The 17,291-nt window shown below is 43.9% G+C and overlaps 1 protein-coding gene across 3 annotated transcripts; it reads right to left on the bottom strand.

The window, feature by feature from the left end:
- Window positions 1-2,343: 2,343 nt before the first annotated feature.
- si:dkey-178e17.3 (somatomedin-B and thrombospondin type-1 domain-containing protein) lies at window positions 2,344-15,681 on the bottom strand. Of its 3 annotated transcripts, none has more exons than XM_035164912.2 (5): window positions 14,669-15,681; window positions 7,062-7,133; window positions 6,637-6,727; window positions 4,492-4,650; window positions 2,344-3,749 (listed from the first exon to the last, which is right to left on the bottom strand). In XM_035164912.2, exons 1-5 carry the CDS (start codon window positions 14,916-14,918, stop codon window positions 3,644-3,646), a joined length of 678 nt encoding a protein of 225 aa, XP_035020803.1. In that variant the 5' UTR covers window positions 14,919-15,681; the 3' UTR covers window positions 2,344-3,643. The 3 variants fall into 3 exon arrangements, with proteins under 3 accessions (XP_035020803.1, XP_035020802.1, XP_035020801.1); XM_035164911.2 differs by lacking the exon at window positions 7,062-7,133 and adding an exon at window positions 7,166-7,348 and having other exon boundaries at window positions 14,669-15,675; XM_035164910.2 differs by lacking the exon at window positions 7,062-7,133 and adding an exon at window positions 7,166-7,351 and having other exon boundaries at window positions 14,669-15,673.
- Window positions 15,682-17,291: the final 1,610 nt, after the last annotated feature.

Raw genomic sequence — 17,291 nt, 5'->3', positions numbered from 1 at the left:
GTCAAAAGCACCACAAGGTGGCGCCACAGTTGTAGGGCTGAATTTGCCTGAACCTCTGTAGCAATACACCAGAGTTACCGTTTATCAACTCAAATATATCACAGCTATTGGTTTGCATTGAAATTAAAGCCCTGAAATACATTAGCTGGGTGAATTTTAAAAGAATGAAATATAGAATTATACATTTTTATCCGTCAGGAAACTTGTTGCAGCTGAAAGTAACCGACTATTTCCTCGAAGGGATCAGAACAGAGCCACCTTATTTTTGTATCTTCTTAAGCCTTTTATAAGATTATCATACTTTACTGTTATTGGATATTCCACTGGTAATAATATATTATTCTTTTATAATGACGCATGATTCTGTCTGAATGTGACTATGCCTATGATCATCTCAGGTTGTGTGTGTTTTTCCTCCACTGGGCCTGTTGTGTACCAGCTGTGTTGCTATGTGATGCTCAGGTCCTCATGTCCAAGTGTCTATTCATTATCATTCCTCTGTGTAGGACCAGCTGCTTCCACACAGACAACAAGCCTTCATTAGGGTGACTTGCTAATTACAGTACACACGTCCCCAAAAGCACACACATACACACCACTGGGGCCGCTGCAGAGGGAGAAATGGGGATACCGGGATGTCCAAGGCCCCGAGCTGAGGGAGGCCCCTGCATGTCTGGACTGAAAAACACATATTTGTGACACCTCTGGCATATTTGTAACTATTTACTGCATTTGTATCAATATATGTTATCTGTATTTAAAGACCTAGCTGAATGAGTGAGAAGCAAAACAATCAAACACGCAGGAATATAAATCTAAGACGGTTTTTGCTGCAGTTACTGAAACTTAATGAGAGATTTCTGTGTTAGAGCATGTTTCAATTTCCAAGGAAAAGATAATAACTTTTTATAATCAATAACAAACTTGGAGGTATGACTTTTATAGCTGCAGGGCAGAAATGTCTTAAATGTGTTTCTCAAAGTTTGACCATCTTTTTTCAGAGCAGTGACTTGTTTCCATGAATTCAGTAGAACCGTCGCAATGTGATTATTGAAGATGGTGGAACATTGGCTGCAGATTAACGTGCCGGAGAATGGAACTCAGGTAGAGGTGCTGCCATACATCCACCAACACCACCGATAAACGGAAGTCACCTCTGGGTTCTTTCCCTTCACGCCAGCCATGGGGGCCGTGAGGGCTTTGAACAGCTGTCTTGTCAAAAGCAAACAGTGGCCGTGCTGTGACAAAGGCCGTCGGTGCTGGAATGCCCCCCCTTTCAGCGGGCGTAATCCCAGAACACACTGCTGTCGGAGCCCATCAGGCACTGGGCCAGAGACGGGCCTTCCTGCCCTTTGGAAAGCGGGTTAGCAGCAGAGGCAGGGCAGCCAGGGGGGGGTAAAGCCTGCCTCAGAGTGGATGGACTGTCAGGCTGACAGCACTCTATTGCCACTGTTGTAGTAAGAGAAAATAAAGAGTTGTGCTGACGGAGGGGAGTTTGGTAGGGAGCTGGCGGAGAGGCATGAGGGAGGGAGCAGGAGGGCAGAGAAAGAAGGGAGGGCGGCTGGAGAGATTAATGGAGGAGGTGAAGTTCAAGTGCCTCGGAAACACAAGGAAGAAGCCACGGGTATGAGTCTCTCAAAGGCTGAACATAAAAGTACCCATTTGTCAGATCTTGGACCTCTTGCTGTGACATGTCTCAGGCCTATGTGCTTGTTATCAGGGACATGATCAGAGTCCAGTGGAGTGGTCAAGTCTTTGGTGTTTTTCTATGTTTATTTTCAATTTTCAGACAAAAATGTGTCCTGTAATGAATTCTTAGTGACACGTGTAAAGTTAAGCTCTCAAATGTTTCCCTAATGTCTCTTTACATCACTCATCCTCTTTACCCTCTTGGTTAAACACCAGAGAAAGAAGTACTTTGACATGATTTGAGCCGTCCAGCGTCTCAGCCACTTGTTTCGTCCGTCCACACATCATATCTGACACTTACATAACGAGAGCAAACCCCAAATTGCAGGAGAATGTGGCTGAAATGCATGATTATACACATTAGCCGACATTTTGCTTGTCGTCATCCCATTTACACCAGAGGTAAGAATGCCAGGAATGCAAGAGAAATGTGTTGATGGGCACAAGTTGCGTGTGTTCTCCTTTTAACTGTGAGCCGCTGCATGTAAACACTGGTCAAACGGAGCAGTGCTGCGCTCATGGTGGTAATTGTAGAGGGGAGAAGTCAGAAATGCTCGGCCTGTGTAAAGAAAAACTGTGTTATTGATGGATCTATGTGCCGTGACGCAGTGAAACACCCACATGAGAAAAATATGACAAGGGAGGGAGGGAAGGTGACAGTATAGTTGTTTATTTTCTTACTAATGGACAGTGTACAGAGTATGCTGCGCTGCACTAATAAAATCATCGCTTGTTTTATAATAAATAAACACACAAACACAGGCACAGACATGGGAGAGAAAGTCACAGAGTTCCAGGGAGGAAAGCGTTTTACCGGCTCTACACGAGTCCTCGTATAAAACCAGCGGTACAAGAGATGTGGGGGAATTTGTATTTTTTCGACAGTTTCTTTGAGAGAAGAAAAGGAAGAGCAGGGCGAGGAGGTGGGAGGACACTTTGCTGATTATCAAAATGGGGATACTTGTATTGGAAGATACTCTAATTGGATTAAACTCTCTCGCGAATCTAAAAGGATTTTTCGTAAAAACAGCCAGTGAGACAGAGAAAACATTGACGAAGCCGTTCCTTTCAGTCTTGGCCACCGAGGACAGAGAGAACCAGAGTGAAATTCTCTTAAATGGCTCTTTTTTCCTCTCCAACAATATTAGGTCTAAACAGATGGGACTGATTTCAGCAGTGAGTCACTTTATAAACACTTAGAAACATCAGTGACTCGCCGTGAGAAGAGGCAGACGTGAACGAGGAAGCTCGATGGGAGACAGAGACACAAATCTAAGCACCTGAGAATCAATACCTGATATTCACCTTGACTTGCTGGCATTCATGTTTTGTTAAAAAAGAAATGATCACAGGGACAAAACGGTAAAAATACACATATATTGGCTTAAGGATTCTAGCGATGGATAAAATTTGAACCAGTTTTCAGCATCTCTAGCCAGCAGGTGATTTAGGGCCCTGTGAATCGGGGCTTAAACTGGGTGTTTGGCGTTTAAACTGTTGGATACAACAAGTGTAGCTATATAGACACATATACATTACACATAAACAATCAAAAGTAGAAAATGTATAAAGCAAAATAATATATTTATATATTTATACATTATGCATTAACAAATGCATTTGCATTGATGGAGGTAGATAGCAAAGATTGAGAGGTAAAAAGGTATTTAGATGTTGCTGTGCTTTATAGGAGAAAAAAGTACATAATGTGGCTGTGAAATCTGAAGTTAAATGCAAAACGATTTCTGTGTGCTTATAGTAATAGTTTATACAGTACAGAGTATGAGGTGAAAAAAACAAAAAGTGGCAGGATGCTGTTGATCTCCTTGAGTTACCCATCCAGGGACCTGGATTGGAGGGGTGTGGCTTGGCTGGCAGGGCGCTCCACAGTGAGCAGGAGGCGTCGAGGGGAATGTCGTCCCTGCACACGGATGTCTGGGGTTCGAACGTCGGCTCACACAAAGAGCACGGAGTAGGGAGGACAGCGGCAGCCCTCTGAAGACGACTCCCGGACCCAGGAGCCGTGACATCCTGGGACGGAAGCTGCTGCCCAGAACGTTCTGGGAATAAAACCACTGCATCAGACACGTGACTTGTTCATTACACTACATTGTATGCATTAAGTATTTCAAAAGTATTTTTCATTTCTTCATTTGATGCATAAAAATCCACTTTTTGTGAGAGGTTGAGGTGATTATCGCAGGTTTCATATTATTCTGATGGATTTTTATGTTGGGAAACAATAAAAGCGCAAAGTTGTTGCTTTCAGCCCAAAGTTATACACACAGTGGCTTTACTGTATCAGAGCATTGATATTTGAAGAATATTTTACATGATATTTTTTACATTTTACATTATTTTATTTTGTTTTATTAGGTATGAATATTTAGCATTTACTATATCTGTACCCAATACCCAGCAAAATCACTTTTGGGAGGAACTATTTTTTCCCATTATACAATCTGAGACGAATTTTCTTTTAATGGCTCTGCACACGCTGACTTTAGCTTATAGCTCAACATGTGATTGTGTATCTATGGGGTCAGTTAGCAAGTTAGCAACTCTGTTTAAATTTGTCACAGATTGATGATCTGTCAAACACAGATTTGTGCTGTAAGTTACATATTGACAAAGGTTCTGGAAGGTGTGTCCCTTCTATTTGATCCCATAGACATTCAGCATTCTGCACCTTTAACTACAAGCACAGACCTAAAACATATAATAATTAGTTTGAACTCATGGGCTCTTAAACTGATGTGAACTCAGTGGGTGAACGTATCTTCAGTCTCTTGCTGGGTTTACCTGGTGCTCTCCCGGCCGTCACCTCCACAGCGGTCCGACTTCGACATGGCATCGCTCTGACACTCAGCGCAGACCAGCCTCTCTCTCACCAGCTGAGCACTCCACAGTTTGAGTTTACATGCTGCACTGGCCTGTTTCACCCGCAGGTACACACAGTAACTGCAAGCACAGAGAGAAGAAAGACAAACATAATGTCATATATCCTCAGCTACTATTTGGTAGAAAATAGCGCTAGGACCCTACAATGTGTAACTGAGGTACTGGGGATAGATCCAGAACAAATCCTCATCCTTCATTTCCAGATCTGTGGGATGAGTGCACTATGGGCCTTGGTTTCTCTCTGAGTTTTGAACTTTAATCATTCACTCACGTCTGCCTCTACAACATCAACAGTCAAAATAAAGTGAGACAGACACAGGCCTCCTCCTCCTCCTCCTCCTCCTCCCTGCTGTTTAATCAATCCAGCTTGGCTTGACTGACAAAAGCCAAGCAGTGATCCAACCCAGCAAGCTGCACTCGACCAAATAAAAGTTGCTGATAAGAGATCTGCTCCATTTGAAGATGATCCAGCAGAGTCACCGGCTGTTCCCTGACATCAACACAGCTCAGTCTGTGCACTGGGAACAATAATAAAGTCTTGTTTTTGCTGATCACTGTGTTCTCTGGCAGACGCTTTAACCTCCTGCACTATTTATTTTGTCTGTGATTCAGTCAGCTGTGACAAAACACCGTGACCCTGTTGGCTGTATCATCAAAGAAAACATTCTCAGAAAGAATCCCGGACATTGTCCACCAGGGACTTCTATTATTATGCAGTGTCATTAGTCAGATCTGATTTGGAGCAAATGCGAATAAAAAGTAGTGAATGATCAAAGTGGACAAGGTCGAGTAAAGATATCTAAGAAACCTTAAACGTATATGTTATGCTAAATGGATTCTGTTGGAAGTTTTTCATTAGCATAAGTATTTGGGATCTTTTTAGAAATTATACTGGAATAACAAGTTTGTTCACACACACACACACACAAACACACACAAACACACACACACACACACACACACACACACACACACACACACACACACACACAGCCGCTGCAGTGGAATTTCCCCTTTCCCCTTCTCTTTATTAGACTTTAACTTATTTATGCTGCAAAACCTAACCAACTATAAATGCTGTACATTTTCATGTATACCACTAAAATACTGTCCTGTCATATTAAATACCTTCATGCCTTAATCCCTGATCGATTTAATATCTTCCGGGAATTAGAACAGGTCTTTCTATTAAGAACTACAGGATAACTTCTGAATCTCTGTGAAATATTACTCCTTCGGATAATTTCACGAAGATAATGATGACAACTGTAGGATCATCATTTCATCTCGTGTAAACACATGAGAACACAAGTGACCGGTCAAAGCACCAGGTGTCTGTGTGAAACCTGAACTCTGTATCAACCGTATAATTTCTAACATTTATGAGTAATGTGCGTCCAATCCCCTGATGCTTTGTGCTTCAGTCAAAACAAAGGTTTCCAATGTCCAATTTAATCAGTGTAAAAAGAACGAGGGCCGTCAGGGAACCTGCCAGGGTTTTATTCCTCGCTCTTTGATTTTTCCATCTCTGAGAACATCAGCAATCAGAGCAGGTCAAAGACGACGTCTGCGCAGGACGGCCTTACCTTCACACGGATTAGAGCTGCCTTATCAGAAAAGGTCAGCTCATGATGCAAATCTTCAGAGACGGCGGTCATGTTACATAGTCAAAGCACTTTCAAGGTGATGCTCGCTATGGCAACCTTGGCCTTGGTCCTCTCTAATCTTTTGGGGATTTAAAGTGACCAAGGAAACACTGATATGAGGCTCTAACAGAGAAGCTTCAACCTGCAGCCTCGGGGCTCAGGGCTGGAGTCAAATAAAAACAGTTATCTGAAATTCTCATATAAAATCTTTGCTGTAAGGATCAGAATCACAGTCTCAGTGCAGACGGATCTTTCAACACTTGACACAGTTCAGCTGCAATGACTTCCTCTCTGCACTGATTGCACATGGAAGCCGGTCGTACGGAGGAAATCCAGTTGAGCCGGGTCAGCGGTGAGCAGAGCCGTGTGTTTGTTTGCAGACTGATAATAGAGGCCTTACCTGGCCTTCTCCTCCTTCATCAGCATGTGTGGTCGTCTCCACGGGTCTTTGAAGTTCCTCTTGAAAGAGTCAGGCAGGATCTTCGCCACCTCTGAAAGTCAGGTGTGGGGATGGAGAGGTGGAAGTCAGATAAGCACACTGTGTGGAAGCAGCATCTAGTTGCACATACATGACTCAAAATGACTTATTATTTAATCGTTTATTAATTCATTAAAGTGATGTGATGTGCAGTGGAACTCTGTGTTCAACGGAAGTCTTTCCTTGTAAGTGTTGATTTGTGTTCTGGTGTTTTATCACCAGTAAAGTGCTTCAACATAAAGAGCATAACGGAGGCGTTTGAAACAGTACAGCTGGAGATAAGGCTTCGGAACAGATGTGCGCAGATGTGTTGCTTAGAGTAAAACCGGAGGGGGAGAGAGACGTACCCCAGAGAATACTGAAATACCAAACTGAAATGTGACAGCCTTCAGAGCAGGAGTCGGTGCGTGCATGAGCGCCTGTGGACACATAGTAAAAGTCATGTTCTGACCTTTGGCAGTGCTGCATATGGCGTTGTTTCCGAAGCATCCTCGACGCTGCTTGAGGTCTGGACAGGGCGTGCCTCCGTTTCTGGGGGGAACAGAAACTTGGCGACTCCTCTCTGTGCTGCCGACTCCACACGGAGACGTGCATGATGACCAGGGACCCCATGATCCCACCACACAGTCAATGGCTGCTAGGGAAGCAGGAAAATACACAGATCATCTGAGGGTTTTATTTGATAAACAGCATCAGAAACATGAAATAAGGAGTAAAATAAATAAATAAATCATCTAAACCCTCTTCTACTTGTTTTTGGTTAAAGTTTGGTTGAATGTTTTGGTCTGTGTTTGTTTGTTTGTCTCTTGTTACTTGACAGGATTATGAAAACACTACAGGATGGATTACCACGAAACTTGGTGGAAGGATGTGATATGGGTCAAGACAGGGGGCGGATTCAGGAATTTTATTGTCGAGAGGCAATTTTTGGGAATAATTCATGGATGCAGATGAAAAAAATCTGTAATATTCAGGGAACTGATATCTTTAAATGTGTTTTATCTGATGCAGCTTGATGGAATTTAAAGGGACTGTTGGGCCTTGACGGTTGAGATCTACTGAGTGTGATTGTAGTAAAATGTTTATTCAACGTTAAATTTAGTTTCAAGTTGAATGTAAAGTGCAGTCGAGAAAGAAACATATTTTACCACCCTGACAAGCTCCAGCTGTGATAGCATTACACGTCTTTAATGCTGAGGAATGAATGCTGCCTTACTGCAGATAATTCATTCCCTAATCGGTCCTGCCATGTCTTACTGCATGACTGAGAGTGTGAGCTGCAACACACACCCAGACACAGGCCCGCATGACATTGCACGGAGCGTTTACTCAGGTACGTGGGTGCAGAGGGACCGGCTCATTACCATCGACTAATCTCAGACCAGTCCAAACCCCCAGACTCAGGAAGTCTGCGACCCAGGTCAGATGAGTGGGGGGGGCATTTAAATAAGGGTCTTATTTTGCATCCTGTGTTTCCCTCTGGCCCACACTTAAACACACATGCACACACAAATACAACATAACACATAAACACAGCAGCAGCAGCAGCAGCAGCAATCAGGCTCCCCCTGTTCACTGGGCATTACATGGCAATTACATCAGGCTGAGAGGAAGCTGTATTAGTCAGATGGCTCCTCTGATCAGAGCCAAGAGTCTCCAGCTGCAATCAGGCCTGGTCCAACACACACACACACACACACACACATTTAATAGTGAAAACATTGAACGGCCTTGTTTTGGGGAGGAAGTGCAGCCTTCATGAACGGATAAACAAAGAAGGGGAAAGGCTCTTGAGTGCTCACACACAAATAGATACATGCAAACATAACACGTGTAAAACTCAAGATGGTTTTTCAGGAAATTAGCAGAGTGGTACTTCATATTTTGACGAGAGCAGGTGCACACAGTTTGGAGCGCTCGGATTTTCTTTGTGAGGTTAGAGAAAAGGAGACGATGAATACTGTACACAACAACTGAATGTAATCCGATAAGTCTTTATAACGCACTCTCACCCTCACTGTACAACGCTGCAAGTGTATAAGTACGTGTGTGTGTGTGTCTGTGTGTGTGTGTGTGTGTGTGTGTGTGTGTGTGTGTGTGAGAGAAAAACAGAGAGCGAGAGGGAGCTTTCAAGGTACCGCCTGTTCAGTTCATTCCCATGGTCCTGTTGGGGTTTCGGAGAGGGGGGTGGCTGTCTCAGTGACACAGCCGATCCACAAAGCCACTGTGGAATCTCTGCATTCCTGCACATTAGTGCTGCCCACCTGACACTCGCCTTTCCCAGATCACCACACACACACACATACACACACACACACACACATCGAAAACAAGTCCTGTCAGATAAACCCACCCACTTGGACTTGTTCCATCCTCAGTCATCGCCCTAAAACCAACAGACGTACACGTTTCTCTGTGTAGAGTTTCTTGAGAGATCACTGAAGGGCGTGATCGCATCAAAACCCCACAACCGTATCAACTTCCTCCCCAGACCGCCTCCTCCTCCTCCTCCTCCTCCTCCACCTCCTCTTCTTATCCTTGCTCCCGTCTCCTCGCCTTTCCTTCCCTCTCCTACATCCTCTCACGTTCACAGGACCAGTTTCTATGTTGCTGTTTTTCATAGCGGGACGAAAACACGATCAAACATGGCAGAGGAACTGCTGAGGAAGAGGGTGCAATGAAACCAGTAGAGTTCCAGCAACCAGAAGCGAAACAAGGCTGGTTGACACAGACATACTTGCAAACAGGACTCAGGCTCTGTCTGGAAGTCTCAGCCGGTCGGCCCCCCCAAGCCACCAGAGGTCACAAGGTAATTACCAAACTGTGGTGGTCCACAGCTCTCTCTCCCTCTCTCTGGTACCACCGCTGCGACAGTCCCACCGAGCACATGATAACCCTGCTGACAGCCTGACACAGCCTGACCCTCACTACAGCTCACAGTGTCCCCTGTTTCCATTGTTGAAGAGAAAGTCCCCAACTGGAAAGTACGCCAGCACCTCTGACCTCTGACCCTCATACAGGAAACAAATGGCGCTCGTTGTCAGCAAGTTAAGCTTTTGTTTTTTTTCAATGAGCTGATACTTTTACAAAGTGTTTGAAAACGTTTTATCTTGAAGGAGACAGTTTTATCTGTCGACGTGTCTGCTCTAATCTTTTGAAGCACAAGGTTAAAGTGTCAGAACAAATTACATATTAAAGTTCCAAGTAACTTTATTACAATTTATTTATTGAGTTAGAGTAAACAAATCAAATAACTTGAGAGTGATTTGATCAAATAAACTGTGTGTTGGATTCATATATTTATGTGTAAGTTTAACTTTATTGTTTAACGTTAATGTGCGAGGCATCATTTGTTTTGAGTGTAAAATAAACGTATTTCACTGAAATTAAAGACCCTGAAGGTGTTTTTCTCAATCAGCTACTTACTATAAATGCAGGGATCCCATTGAAACAGTTGAGTCTTTGCTTGGACAGAGTTTGTTGGAGCGTGGCTAATTCTCGTGGCAGCTGGCAGAGCTTCAGACAAACACCACGTATTCTGAAACACTGTGGTCCTGAATGTGTACCCAGCATCAGCACTTTTATCTCCCAACTTGTCAGCCAGTCTCCTCTCACACTTGTTACAGTCAGATAATGGTGCACTATCTTGCTTCTTCCCATTTGCATTCCTTTGCTTTTCCTCTCCCTCTCCTTGAATCCTGCTTCCATTTTAGGGTTTCGCGACAAAAGAGGTATCAGTCCTGCACGCCCAATTTGCTTTATCTTCTTCTCCCTTTATCACTTTGTCCCACTCTCTCCCTTGTTCTTTCTCCTCCATCTGTCTCCTTTTTTTTTTGTGGACCAGCTTTCCACTTTTGCTCCCCCTCCTCGGGCCACCGCCTCCCCCCCACCCCACCTCCTCTCTGATGGGACCCAGATGTCGAGCTGCTCTGGAGGACCACTGCACCTCAAAACCTCCACAGTCTCCCTCCCAAAGGGAAGTGCTGGGCCGCGGTCCCATCAGACAAGCCCTATAATGTTCGGCAACACCATAAGCCTGTTAATAGGGGTGAAGGACACGGGACTGAGCCCTAATAACAGGTTAGTGCATAAATGTTTCCTGTAGACACCTTGAAAACAGGAGCCAACCAAACCAACTCATTAAAAGGATTCATTCCAAACACAGCTGGGTCAGGTTTTCTTTTGAAATAACAGGACCGAATGTGACGTTTGCATCACGTGGCCTCCCGACACTTTATTATAAGGATTATATCCGCAGACATGATACACAAACTCATGCATCCATCCTGAACACTGGCTCCTACCTGCAGAAACATGACGGTAAGCTGTCTCCAGCAGCTGGCTCACTGCAGTCAAGCTTGGCAAAAACATCCACTATTCATAGCGGTAAAGGTTAAAGAACATGTGGGAAGCGAGGAGGAGAAGGAGGGAGGGAAGCTGGATGGACAGAAGCAAACATGGAGGTATGACAACATACTGTGCCCTGGAGGAAAGGAAGAGAAGCAGAAGAGCCAGCAGGGGAGACAGATGAATGATGGGCAAACCCCTTGTGTATCTGAGGCAGAGGCTACAATATGTCATCCTGCCGAAATGAGAATTACCAGACTCCACCGGCGGCGGGGAGAGGAGAGGAGTTTGTGAAGAGGAACGAGGAACTACAGACTTGGTGTGAAGCAGAGATGAAAATGATGTGATAAAAAAGTAATAGAGGGTAATTAATTTGTGACATCCAGCGCTCTAAACCTAAGAGGTGCCTTGTGGTGCTTTTGGTTCATCCTCTTAACCTGCCTCCTCCTCCACTTCTGCCTCAGTCATTTCCTTTATTTCCCAGAATGCCGTTTGGCTACCCTCAGTGACCCTGTAGCTATAGAATGAGGAAAAGAAAGCAAGGGCCCAGAATAATTTAGGCCCCAAAAAAAGTGTCTCACATCTGTTGTTGAAGATGCACCAATTACATAATACACCAATACACCAATTACATAATAATTAACCTTCCCTAGCCAGGCAAAAATATTTATATGTTTAGTTTTACCCTTATACCTTTATTTTGATCTGCACCAAATTGGACACAATTGGGGTTTTATCATCAATATTGTTTTATCATCAATATTGTTTTATCATCAATATTAAAATCCCAGAACCACACCTACATTTACTGGATTCTTTCCTGACCTATACTGAATCCTTCCACCAAGTTTTGTGATAATCCCTCCGGCAGATTTTGTGTAATCTTGTTTACAATCCAACAAACAAACGGACAGGGGTGAAATATACGTATTGTTATGGATGATAACCAGAGTTAACTTGAATGTTGACATTAAAGTCAGCACAGCTCGGCAACTCCATTATTCATTCCTGTAGTTTCCAATGCATCCAAAAACCTTTTGAACATGTTTCCACAAACACCCCAACTTCTATCTTAAGCCTAAAATCAGCCCAGTGAGTGGGACGTTCAGTCAAGTGCACAAAGACTTTATTCCCTTTTAGAAAGTAACGTTTGCCCATTGTTGATGATTCGAAATATCCACTGAGCTTTGCCAGACTTGCAGCAGAACGTGTGTTGTAGGGAGGATTATTTTTTCCTCTAAACATTCCATCACAAACTCTGCTTGTTTTAAGTCGACTCCTCACAGCTCGTAACGGCAGCAACATCTGACTCTTGTCTGCCGCCGTGCACAGGAACATCCTCCACACTGTTTACTCACAGCAACACATTCCTGCTTCAATACTTCATTAGAGCAACATCTCCGGAGAGAACGGTATCGCTCGCTGAAGAGCTTCGAGAGTTTGGGTCCAAGTGGTACAAACAGTCTGCTGCTGCGTTCTCTGTCTCTCCTCTGATGTCACCCACTCCACGCTCTTTGCTCGGCTTCAGCTGACACGTGTTAATTACAGACAGTGACAGACGGCCCACAGACAGACTGCTTGATGCGTTACAGAGCCTCAGATAAAGTCTTGGTGTAAATGTGGGTGAGAAAATATCAGGGTGTTTTGATGGAATTGAGCCCGAGCCACAAGATGCAGGCGGTGTTTACACTGTAAGGATGCTCCGGAGGTCAAGGTGCTCGCTGCTCACTGGACCACGCAGGGTTCAAAGGTCACAGTCTCGTTCCAAGACAAGAACGCAAAAACTTCCTAAAAGATATTTCTTGGTTCACAGTAGCCACAGTTGTCTGGAAAACACTGTTCAACCTGTGACATCTGCAGGGGCACCATCATGTGACTCTGGTCTTCTCTTCTGAGCTGTATCACATCGGAGCGACACGGTGCTGATCTGGCACGGGATCGAACCGATGCACATGGCAGCCGTGAGCTGACCTCTGAGGGACCAGCTGCTGTTGCACGGTACAGTGATGACTCAACACTGACCCGAGGTCCTTTCCTGTGCTTAATCTGTTCAGTTTCAACTTGGCAGACACATGGGATGGATAATGTGATACCTGGAGTCCACTCAGCTGGACGATGAACGCTGTCTCTACATATTTCTTTTAACTGAGGGCAACATGAGAGCAATGCAGAGTGTGTTATACGGAGAAACTTCACTTCAAGACAGCATAAACAGAACTTTGTGTTTGTGCAATATTCTGTGTAAAAACGTTAGATTGTCACAGTATCTTAGAATCTCTGCACACCTGAAGAGTGATTATTGCGTTTTAGTTTGTTTTAGCTTACTGGTCAAGATGTCACATTTAATCAACACTACAGCCAAACTTTTCTTCTATTTAACATAAAGCAATCCAGATGAAAATTGTGGATTGATTAGAAAAGTCCAATCATGCTTTACTAGATGGATTATTTGTCTCTACAAATACAATAACACAAAATCAGAGTTGGGGATTTATATTCCCTTCAACATACAGATTTGCTTTTACTGAAAATCTACTGAATTTTACCTGAAATAAAGGTTTTCTCAAGTTGTGACAATGCATTCAAATGTTGATAAAGCCATATGCTACATGAGACTAGTTATAATGTGAAGTATTCAAGTATGGAAGGAAAGTCATTCAAATGTGCAAAACAATGGTTCAGTTGGGGATTAACAAGTGGTTCAGATGTTGTTGCCGTAAACAGTGAGGTTTAAAAAAGTGTACTAGTACTTCCATCACAGTATTTTGTACACACTTCTCAGAGATTAAGCCTTTTCCCCTCTCCAACACATATCCAGGTAAACAATGTGATTTTAAAAGCTCTTTGACTCGTCGCATGGTCCCTGCAGGTGCTTGTTAGTGTGCACTTAAGGTGAGGGTCACCCTGAGTGTACTCATACACACATAAAGTGCTCGTGAACTTGAGATGCTTCAGTGTACTGTAAGAGCAGCCTCGGTTTCAGGTCTGACTGTTTCCCCCGTGTGTTACATCTCAGACACACAGCTCGGCTCAAATCCTGACCATCTTTGGCAGTCTGGTTTCCATGGTGTCCGCTCCCTCATTTGTCCTTATATAGCAGCAGCCGGGGATGATGAGGGAAGAGGTTACCTTCACTCACATTTTAGGAGTCTGAGAACAACTTTAATTTCATGACTCAAAGAGGTGTTTATAGTTCGTTTGTTCTTTGTGGTGATCACTCACTCGGCTTTCCAGCCATTTCAGGTTGTGCAATTTGTAGCTTTGATGTGAAGGCCAAGGGTCAAGCCTACAAACTTGAAAACACATAAACACAACCTGCTGTTGGGAAACACTGCACCACGAAGACAGTGGATTCCCCTGTAATGGTCATCTCTGACTTCCCACTTAAAACAAACAGCCGTAATGGGCGCACTGGAGACAGCTATGTGTAGTATGTCTCACTGTCTCTGTGTCACCTCACTGCCAGCCATCCCTGGCTCTAACTGGACAACAAGGAACAACAAGTGTCTCTGGACAGGATACACATTCTCTACAGTACATGTGTTAACTGTATTAAAAGTTACCTGAAGTTATTTTGACGTCAGATTTCATAGAACAAGCAACTCACCAGATATTTGGCACACACGCTGATAGTCCTCGCAGCAGTCTCCGGTCTTCTGACAGTAGGTATCACAGTAGCACACAGTTTTTCTCTTGCTGTACTCGGAGCAGTCGTTATTCCGGCCGGTGCAGCAGTTCGGGCTCTCCCTCTCCCCGCAGCCCGCCTCAGCCCGTGGAACAATCTCCGCGCAGAAAAACGCCAAATATCCACAAACGACGAAGCCAAGACGCGCCGAGCTCCATCCACGCGCTCCCATGACGGAAAACTTCTCTGGGTCCACTTGCTCCACACGCACGCACTCTGCTGGTGGTGTATCCTTCACTTTTGGTCGTGCTTGAAACTAGATGATACTATCACGACACAGATGGTGGTTTCTATATAGAATCCAAGTGCAACATGGTCCCATTGACGAGGAGAGGAACGAGATGACCGCTGCGTTTGAACAACTGATGCGTAAAAGTGGAGCTTGTGTGCGCACCAGCTCTCCTCCTCTGTCGGACACCGCCCCTTGGAGCTACTGTTGGTTATTGGGAAAGACTTACAGTACAACCTCTCTCTCTCTCTCTCTCTCTCTCTCTCTCTCTCTCTCTCTCTCTGGCTTGTTTGCGCAATATGTCCCAAAAAAAGCACAGAATTAAGTAAAATATTCCCTAACAATGTGTTGGACCACTAATATGTGCAAAAGATACACATATATAGACATTTATAGTGACTCGCACTGTTGCACCAAAGCTGGGACGACAAACTAATTCCAGGAATCCAAAAACTGCTGTGCGCACAAGTGAAAAGACAAGTGCGTCTCAGGTGTATTCACTCAAATGTCTGCAAGCAGCGATGCAGAGTTACACCTAAAACCTTTCAGATCAGTTTGAGCTCCCGATCAGGAAAAACGCATTCAGCACCACGGACAGCGGCGCGGCCACTTTATAAATATTATTAAATAAAAGAGAGATTTACTGGAACACGGTTCAGTCCGCAGCCGCTTGTAGAGAGTGAAGTGGTCCCTGTTGAGCTGCAGCATCACAACCACCTCCACTGATCCCGCAGAAGTCAGCCTATCGAGAGAAAGACTGGAGAACAATGAGATTACTTCCACTTCACCGGCTCCGAGTGAATGGAGGCTGTGGAGGAGAAACTGAGCGATGGGATACAGGCTACTGTAAAAGAGCAGCAGCACGAGAGAGGCACGAGACCATTTATATCCTGATAAGTGGGGAAATCACACAGTTTTGACCAAGTTTGAATATCAGAAAACGTTACATATTAAATGCATTGCTTCATATAGAGCAAATATTGTGCAAAAACATACATGAGATAATGGGTAATGCAATGGTTGGGGTCTGAACCCCCATCCCCCAAACACCCAGTGGGGTAACACAGCTTTTCTTTAAATTACAACCTCTTCGAATTCCTAATAATAAGGGGAAACATGTTGTTTAAAAAAAACGTCACCTTCACATTAATGTAATAAGCTACGATGTGAGAGACTCTCACAAGGAGACTCTCTCTCATCTAAGTGTTGCCATATGAAACCATCAATTTATTTCAATATTTCCCGAAAGGCAGAAATAAAGATCCCGTGTTTTACTGATCAGTTTCGAAAAGGTTGGTATTTTATCTTGATAGAACAAATACACATCTATGACCAGAAAACCCTGTTTGCAAAATGTGAGAGTTGTTCAATAACCAGGCAAAAGTCTTTCAAAGAAAAAAAGGAAACACAACCTGTGGTAGGTGAACTTTAAATTTTCAGCATCAACACCATTTGAGATGTGATATTATTTTGTAAAACGGTCAAATTAAATTGTTCAGCAATTCTATACCAATATGGAAGTGACCTGTGTGCATCCAACCTATCAGACTGTAACCGACTCACAAGGCTCCTTTTTAGAATACGTTTACAATTTGTGATCACATCTGGATTGTCATGATTCCTTAAGTCTCAATGGTTCAGAGCCACTGACGTACACAGGCAGAACAAGTTTAATGAGTTTCAACCTGAGCTGTTGTAAGTTTGATGCCTGAGTCTTAAGATGATGAGAGGTTTTTTTTTTTTCTTTCTCTCTTTTGAAACAATCTTGTCTCCAGCAGCAGAGGGGAGAGATGGGGGAGGAGGGGGGTGATGATGTTAGGATGAAGGGAGGCTGGTGGGGGCTCTGAGCCTCCTCATAAAGACCTATTGTACAGATATGAAGGGAGAGAGGAGGCGTCTCTCATCACTGAGGTGAGTGTGCCGGAGGATGAAGGAGGGAGAGGATCACAGATGTGTTTGAGTCTCTGGCAACAGCTCCCCCTAGTGTTTAAGATGGAGTTCTCATCGTGTATTTGTCTTTGAGTCTCACCACTTCATGCTGTCATTCCATTATGGACCATTATTCTGCTGAGTGGTTCACTGATGCTCCACCGTCCGACACCTTCACACTCACACCTGTAGAGCAAAATAAGCTTCTTAGAAACTTTACTTGGGTATTTTCCATTTTAATGCTAATTTATTCTTATATTTATATCAACTTCACTACATGTTTGCTATGTAGCCTATATATCCCTGCAAGATACTCTGCCTCCATGTTGTTGATGATGTTTTGAAACCATTTTACGTCTATAAAGTCATTTAAAAAAACGGAACATT

Source organism: Hippoglossus stenolepis, chromosome 9, assembly GCF_022539355.2.
Source record: "Hippoglossus stenolepis isolate QCI-W04-F060 chromosome 9, HSTE1.2, whole genome shotgun sequence".
NCBI classification, from domain to species: Eukaryota; Metazoa; Chordata; class Actinopteri; order Pleuronectiformes; family Pleuronectidae; genus Hippoglossus; species Hippoglossus stenolepis.
Note: the sequence above shows the minus strand (reverse complement) of the source record. Positions and strands in the feature narration are given on the sequence as shown.

Bases quoted from the DNA above. Each gene is read 5' to 3' on its own strand.
- si:dkey-178e17.3 (XM_035164910.2), bottom strand. From the start codon at position 14,918: ATGGGAGCGCGTGGATGGAGCTCGGCGCGTCTTGGCTTCGTCGTTTGT. The intron at 6,728-7,165 runs GTCAGAACATGA...CCTGACTTTCAG, and splicing joins CATATGCAGCACTGCCAAAG to AGGTGGCGAAGATCCTGCCT. The intron at 3,750-4,491 runs GTAAACCCAGCA...TTTTATTCCCAG, and splicing joins GACGGCCGGGAGAGCACCAG to AACGTTCTGGGCAGCAGCTT.